The sequence below is a fragment of the Eptatretus burgeri genome, chromosome 1 (genome assembly GCF_056783735.1).
Source record: "Eptatretus burgeri isolate ZD-2024b chromosome 1, Ebu_testis_v1, whole genome shotgun sequence".
In the NCBI taxonomy this organism is placed as follows: Eukaryota; Metazoa; Chordata; class Myxini; order Myxiniformes; family Myxinidae; genus Eptatretus; species Eptatretus burgeri.
Window position 1 is genome coordinate 74,998,804 of NC_140961.1, and position 7,581 is coordinate 75,006,384.

General features: G+C 47.5%; 1 protein-coding gene across 4 annotated transcripts in view; it reads right to left on the bottom strand.

Moving 5' to 3' along the window:
• Positions 1-3,855, bottom strand: part of LOC147034766 (DENN domain-containing protein 1B-like) — a 75,209-nt gene extending 71,354 nt beyond the window's left edge. For 2 of the 4 annotated variants that reach the window (XM_085888535.1, XM_085888525.1), the window contains exons 1-2: positions 3,689-3,855; positions 3,499-3,554 (exon numbers count right to left, since the gene is read on the bottom strand). In XM_085888535.1, the coding sequence (XP_085744661.1) occupies positions 3,499-3,554; positions 3,689-3,723 (91 nt within the window). In that variant the 5' untranslated portion in view covers positions 3,724-3,855. The remainder of the gene's footprint in view (positions 1-3,498; positions 3,555-3,688) is intronic. The other 2 variants (XM_085888550.1, XM_085888540.1) reach the window with 1 other exon arrangement.
• Positions 3,856-7,581: the final 3,726 nt, after the last annotated feature.

Genomic DNA, 7,581 nt, shown 5'->3' on the forward strand with positions numbered 1-7,581 from the left:
CATGTTGTTAAGCAATGCCGAGCGCTCCGTTCCGTTGAAGTGCTTTCTTGAGGGCTTTGAATCAAGCAAACCGCATACAAACCTGACATCCCCGGGTTCTTATACATCCGTAAAGACATTCACAAGTAGTACATACAGGAGGATCCCAATGCTACACACCGACCCTCAACCGCCGGACCGGTTTCATCGCATGTTGGCAAATCGGTGACGGCGCAAACAGGAGGCTCCCAAGCATGGACCACGACGAGCAATGCCAGTACCAGTTGACACAAATAACACCCAATCACATGAATATATATCTATCTATAATTCGAGCAATCTCTGTGTGTGTGTGTCCGTTTGTTTGCGAAGGCCGTTTCTCGACAACCGCTGGTCCGATCCGATTGAAACTTGCCAGGAATATTGCCGGGGCCCCAAAGATGTGCCTTTTCGAGGTTTGATGTCAATCGGACGAGCGGTTCCCAAGTTACGGCCATTTATCTGTCGACCAATGACAAGACACAGTGCTACGACGTCACAATTAATGTTTATTTATTTATTTTTTGCACGATTGACTGTCCAATCTAATTGAAACTTGCCAGGAATATTGCTGGGGACCCGCCGATGTGCCTTTTCAAGGTTTGATATTGTTGTGGTTACCAAATTCGCAAACCACCATTCAGGTCCCTTAGGTGAGGTATCTCGGTAAGTACATGTGTAGTTAGGTCCAAACCCGTTGTCTAGTGGGAATACATGTCATTTATGCGTGCTGCGACTCTTCAGGATAGCCGTTTTTCTTTTGCTATCTTTATTTTGGACCACCCGCCATGATTACCACCACAACCACAACATCAACCACCAACCACAACGCCGCTTCACCACAACCGCCACGACCTTCCAGTCACACCTCGCAACCGTAGCATCGCCACCGTTCTTGCCCCGCTGTGGGTACCGGTGTTGGACTCGTGCAGGGCGCGCGTCGAACAGCGTGTACAAAATCACGGATTTTGTGCTTCAAAAACGGATCAAAAACGACACACGCCCACTTTTTGCCGTCCAATCGGTGAGCGAGGGGCGATTTGGCCCCGCCTCCAGGACGATCGATATATGCAAATTTGTGGATCAAAAAGCCTTCACGCCCACTTTTTCTCGGGCCAATGGGGAGCGAGGTGAAAGGTCGAAGGGAGGGGGTCAAAGATGAGAGGGCGAAGTTACGGGGCGGATAAAAGGACCGTGTTCGTCAGTCAGGAGAGTCGGAAGAGAGGAGTCCAGAGGAGCAGAGTCAGGAGAGTCCAGAGGCGAGGAGTAGAAGTGAGGAGAGTCGAGAGGCGGAGAGTAGGAGAGTAGGAGAGTCGGAAACAGAGAGTCAAGACTTCGCGGGCGGTGGAGCTGCTCGTCGTGTGCGTTGGAGTCGGAACGGAGGGGACGGAGTTGTGGAAAGGCGGCGACACCAGACGAGGGGGTGCTCGCGTCGTGCAGGGAGCTGCACCCGAGGGAGGCTGACAGCGCGACCTGGCCGAGGTGGAGACGCTCGTCGCGGGATAATAAAGATCCTCCATACCCTGAGCATCAGCAACCCCCTCCTGTTTCCCCCCGCGCTGAGATAGTGCGACCAAGGGGGCCCCTTTCCCACCCCCTACCAGACACCCTCCGCGAGGCCCGCGGAGTTGAGGCGCCATCGCCGCTCCGCGTCTCATCACCAGACGGGTAGGCGCGACCCGGTCTCGGCCTCAGGCCCGCCTCATCCTTGAGGGTATTCTTTCCTTGGTTTTGGGTATGTGTTGTCGGCGCCGTCTGTGAAGTAGAATTGTATAAGTGTTGCCGTGTGCTCGGTAGTCGGTATTAGCTCTGCATTGTCTTCGCTTTTACATTTGCTTTTTGTGTAAATGGAATTGTGTTTTTCTTTTTTTGTGTGCTTTTGGTGGAATTGAATATGTGTGCTTCCCGTGTGCCGCGAATAAATGTGCTTTATTATTGAACTGTTCTCCCGCTTCGCTTCGTCTTTTCCTCTATTGAATCCCCATCTTGCTTCACGTAAAGGGTTGGTAGTGGGCTGAATACGCCCGATAATTAATCGAACCGTCGAGGTCGACGATAACACCGCTCGGTTATTCTGATAGTACGGAACGGGTCGCTTAAGTGGCCCGTGTCCAAAGTCGACCTGCCGCGAGGTGCGATCGCCCGGTCTACCCTCCGCGTGGGTACTTAGGTAGGTCGAATTCGGCGAGCAACCCTATCCCACGCGGGGGCTGATTGGCTCGATCGCGGTGAGACCGAAAGGTCCACCCGTGACTGGTTCCCGGCGTTAGTCCGAGAGGGTCACGACTGGATTGTCCGTCCGGTGGGCGACGTGCCGCGATTCGAGTTACGTGGCCGTTCGCACGCCGGCGGGCGCGAATCCGCAACAATATTAATCGGATAAGCGGTTCCCAAGTTACGGAAATTATCTGAGAGAGAGGGAGGGGGCGAGAGAGAGAGAGAGGGAGGGGGCGAGAGAGAGAGAGAGGGAGGGGGCGAGAGAGAGAGAGAGAGGGAGGGGCGAGAGAGAGAGAGAGGGAGGGCGAGAGAGAGAGAGAGAGAGGGAGGGGCGAGAGAGAGAGAGAGGGAGGGGGCGAGAGAGAGAGAGAGAGAGGGAGGGGGCGAGAGAGAGAGAGAGAGGGAGGGAGGTGGCGAGAGAGAGAGAGGGAGGGAGGTGGCGAGAGAGAGAGAGGGAGGGAGGTGGCGAGAGAGAGAGAGGGAGGGAGGTGGCGAGAGAGAGAGAGGGAGGGAGGTGGCGAGAGAGAGAGAGAGGGAGGGGCGAGAGAGAGAGAGAGGGAGGGGCGAGAGAGAGAGAGGGAGGGGCGAGAGAGAGAGAGGGAGGGGCGAGAGAGAGAGAGAGGGAGGGGGCGAGAGAGAGAGAGAGGGAGGGGGCGAGAGAGAGAGAGAGAGGAGGGCGAGAGAGAGAGAGAGGGAGGGGCGAGAGAGAGAGAGAGAGAGGGAGGGCGAGAGAGAGAGAGAGAGGGAGGGGCGAGAGAGAGAGAGAGAGAGGGAGGGGCGAGAGAGAGAGAGGGAGGGGGCGAGAGAGAGAGAGGGAGGGGCGAGAGAGAGGGAGGGGGCGAGAGAGAGGGAGGGGGTGAGAGAGAGGGGCACATACTGGCACTCACCTTCGGCACGCCCCTACGGGCCCGTACCAGTATCTACAATTTCAGCAATCTCTGTCTGTCTGTACGACCGCTGTTTCTCGACAACCGCTGGTCCGATCTAATTGAAACTTACCAGGTATATTGCTGGGGACCTGAGGATGTGCCTTTTCAAGCTTTGATATTAATCGGACAAATGCTTCCCGAGTTATGGCGATTTATTTACCAAACCAATGACAGGACACGGTGCCATGACGTCACAATTATTTTTTCCCTTTTTTTGCACGTACGTACGGACACGCACGAGTATATATATAATTATATACATATACAGTATACAAGAAGTGTGCAATAAGGTAGAAAAAAAAAGTCAGACAGACTAGATTCTGACAACGCGTACCTCCATAGTCCTGCGACCCTTGAACCTCGAGAATCAATTCCAAGAACTTCGACTGACTGAATAAAACATGAGCGAAGGGAAAAAGTACAAAAAAACATTATATGAAACATTTAAATGGCTGTCACAAGCGAGACAGCCCCTTCCCTCGAATTGTAACCGACACGAACACGTCGTTACGAGGGTCTCTCACCTTTCTTTTTCCTTTTCTCCAGCGCCCTCTCCCATCTTGACTTCCTACAATTTCATTGGACACTCTCCTCAAACACTGAAACTATCACCTTTTTGCGAATTCTTTCACTCACAGGGAGCCTTGGCATAATACGTCATTTCCGTTTCCCATCATGTGATATTTATATCCGGCTTTGTCTTCTTCTTCTTCTTCCTCTTCTTCTTCTTCTTCATTTTTTTTTCCCAATTAATTTTTTTTTCCAACGGTTTTGGACGTGTCCGCCGTGAATCTTTTCCTCAAAATTCGTATTAATTTTAAATTCCAACCTCGAATGTGAAAAATCCCTGAATACACCCAGTGAGATAGACTCGCCAAACCCCGACGGGAGTGATACTCGAACCGTTCATGAGTCGAAGGCGGAAATGAACTCGGTTCGTTTTGGATCGCGAAAACAATCATGACTATTGTTATCAAATTGTGCTTTTTGGATTCCCCCCTCTAAAATATCCTTTTTTTTGTCGCCATCAACATCTTTGCATTCCCACATTATTACTCGACGTGTAATAAATAACATTCAAATTCGAGTGATGGATGATAATATATTTATATTTATATATATATATATATATATTTTTTTTTTTAAATATATATATATATATTTTTTATATATTTATGTATATATATATATATATATATATATATATATATATATATATTTATATATATATATATATATATATATATGTCAGTGTCCCACAGTGGTGTTTCTGCACGGATTATTTTCAGAGCTATCCCATAATGCCGTGCGCGCCGCCATATTGGTTGGACTCACTTCCTTGGCAACGACGGCGTCAGCTTTTTTTGTATACCTTGTCGAGGCTCATATGAGAGCTAACACACAACGCACAGCAAGGGGGGGCATGAGACAAGAGGGGCGGGAGTGGGAAGGACAAAACAGTGGGGGACAGAGACATTGGGAGATCTGTGGAAGGGAAAGGGATGGGATGGGAAACATGGGGAATAGAAGATGGACATAACAGGGACTTTCAGGAAGGAAAGCAGGAAATTTGAAGGAGGTGGGCTTGGGTGGATTATCGGGGGTAGAAAAGATCGAGGATTTGGATGGGGGATGATAAGAGGTGGTGGTGAACAGCTGTTTTGAAGGCCTGGAGGGAAGAATGGGAATGAATAGAGTGAAGGAGTTTATTCCAAAGGTGGGAAAAGAGGAATGAAAGAGTGAAGATGAGCAGTGATTCGTGATTTTGGTAGTTTTACCAGAAGGGGGTTGTTGGCGGACCTTGAGCGCCCTGCGGAAATGTGGTGGGGACATCGCAGAGAGAGCAGGGGGTGGGGGGGGGGCGAGGCTGGAGAGGAGATGGTAGAAGACAGAAAGACCACCGACCAACCTGCAGTGAGAGAGTGAGAGGCCCAAAGACCCAGCCTCATCGCAGGAGATGCCAATGATCCGAAATGCCTTGGTTTCTGCAGCGTGAAGCCGAGAAAGGTGAGAGGCAGGAGCACCAGCCCAGAGGGGAGAGCAGTACTCCATCAGGCTGCGGACGAAAGCTTTGTAAGTGGTCAGGAGCTCAGGTGGCCTGAGGAAGGACTTTGCACGATGGAGAGCATCAGTTGCCTGACAATCGATCATGCCTCTCTCATTATTCTGACTTACTGCAATGGAAGATTACTCAAATTATTTGGCCTTGCATCATCGGTACTGAACCACCCCCCCCCCCCCCCGCCCTACAGAAAATTATTCTGGATAAGTAACTGATATTTATATCGATCATACCTTCGTAAAAAATAATCCAACAAATAAGATTCATTCAAACCCATTCAACATCACTCCAGTTCAAAGAAGTACTTCTCCCTACTTCTGAAAGAAGGATGATCTGTGACGTTTCCGGAGGTGATCGTTGCCCTTCATGGCATGTCAGAAATCTAAAATACATTGACACATCAGATCTCCTCTTGGCAGGTTTTCTACACCGGACACCACATTCGACCACGTCCACATTTATCTTGTTGGACCTCCACCTCCATCAGACAGCAACACGTACCTGCTCACATGCACTGACCCTTTTACTCGTTGGCCGGTCGCAATACCCATCCCTTACCAGGCAGCAGAGACGGTAGCACAAGCATTCATCTCACACTGGGTAGCTGTGTTTGGTGCACCCTCAACCATAACTACAGACCGAGGTCAATAGTTTGAATCAGCACTTTTACAACCCAGGTCAAAAAACCAGTAAAGACCAGTAGCTTACTGGTCAACTGGTACCAGTTGAAAACCAGTAGCCAACTGGTACCAGTAAAGCCAGTTGGTTTCTTACTGGTTTTAATATGGAAATTGGAATAGAGTGATATATTACCAGTTGAAATACATGTATTTAACTAACTGGTATCAACTGGGACCAGTACATTGCAACTGGTATCAACTGGGACCAGTAAGACTTTAACTGGTACAAATATGAGCTACTGGTTTTTTCAACTGGGAAATTGGAATTCTGACTGAATTTAACTGGTACCAGTTGAAACCAATCGAGACCAGTTAAAGACCAATTAGAACCAATAGAGACCAGTTGAAAATGTGTACTGGTTTTAACTGGTTTTTCGACCTGGGAAGCTCTGTCTGATGTACTTGTCAGTAGGAGAACCCGCACCACACCTTGTCACCCGTCCCCTAATAATAATGGCCTTGTCGAATGATTCCCTCGACAGTTAAAAGCATCTCTTGTGACCATCCCGATCTTGTTTGCATCCTTTTTGGAGGAACATCCCTCCATCCTTTTGCATTTTTACATCCGTCATCGAAGGTGGAAGGAGGTTATATTTTCACCCCTGTCTGTTTGTCTGTTACTTGCGAAGTATATTAGTTAGTTGCATGTGTTATTCTGTCTATTTGTTTGTTTGTTTGTTACTTGGTGAAAAAAAAAAATTTTGACAAGTATGTTGGTCTGTAACGTTTGTCTGTCTGTTTGTTTGTCACACATTTTTTTGGCCACAGTTTTCAAGCAATCATTCTGAATTGTTTTTAAGTTTGGATTGACTGGCCAAGGACAGCATCACTTAATTTTGGTGAATATCCGAATCCGGATCCGGATCTGAGAATTTTTTAACTGATTCTTCACCATTGAGAGATATGGCCAAAATATGATATATAGCACAATTTCTCAAAAGGTGATGGATGTATTCGGACGAAACTTGATGGACAGGTTGGGTGTGTGATAAGGACCAATTGATTCAATTTTGGTGAAGATCCGAATCCGGATTCAAGAATTTTTAAATTCTTAAAGTTCAGAGTTTTCAAAAGTTCAGGGAACGATTCCCCTGAGGGGAAGAAAAAATATATACAAAATCTCCAAAAAAAAATTAATATTAATAATAATAATAATTATAATTCATTCATTAAAAACATTTTTTTTGCAATTTCTTCCTTGGAACACTTGTGTAGATAAATTAGAATGGTGTTCACGCAGACATGGTGGGCTGAATTACCTCCACCTGTGTTAGATTTCCTTGTATTTCGTTGGAAAGTGATTCTTCACCATTTATTGATGAGGCCAAAAACGATATCGTACTGTTTGGCATGATATTTCAAAAATGTATTGGGCCCGACATGTTCTCGTGGATCAGGCATTACACGGCGGAGGTATGCGCTCCTCCGAGTGCCCTTCTAGTTTTTAATGTAATCCTGTTAATTTTGGGCCCCTTTCTTTCGTAAATTGCATACTTTATAATCCCTTCCAATCCACATTGTCTTGCAATCCACGGCAGAGTGAGGTTTACGGCAGAGTTACTCAGTCTGTGCATGCGTAAATGGCATTCAACAGCTTGTGGTGTGTTGTGGTTGTATTGTTTTTATCAAATCCAATTTTTGTTTGTTTGTTTGTTATGGTTCTCGGTTATCGTTA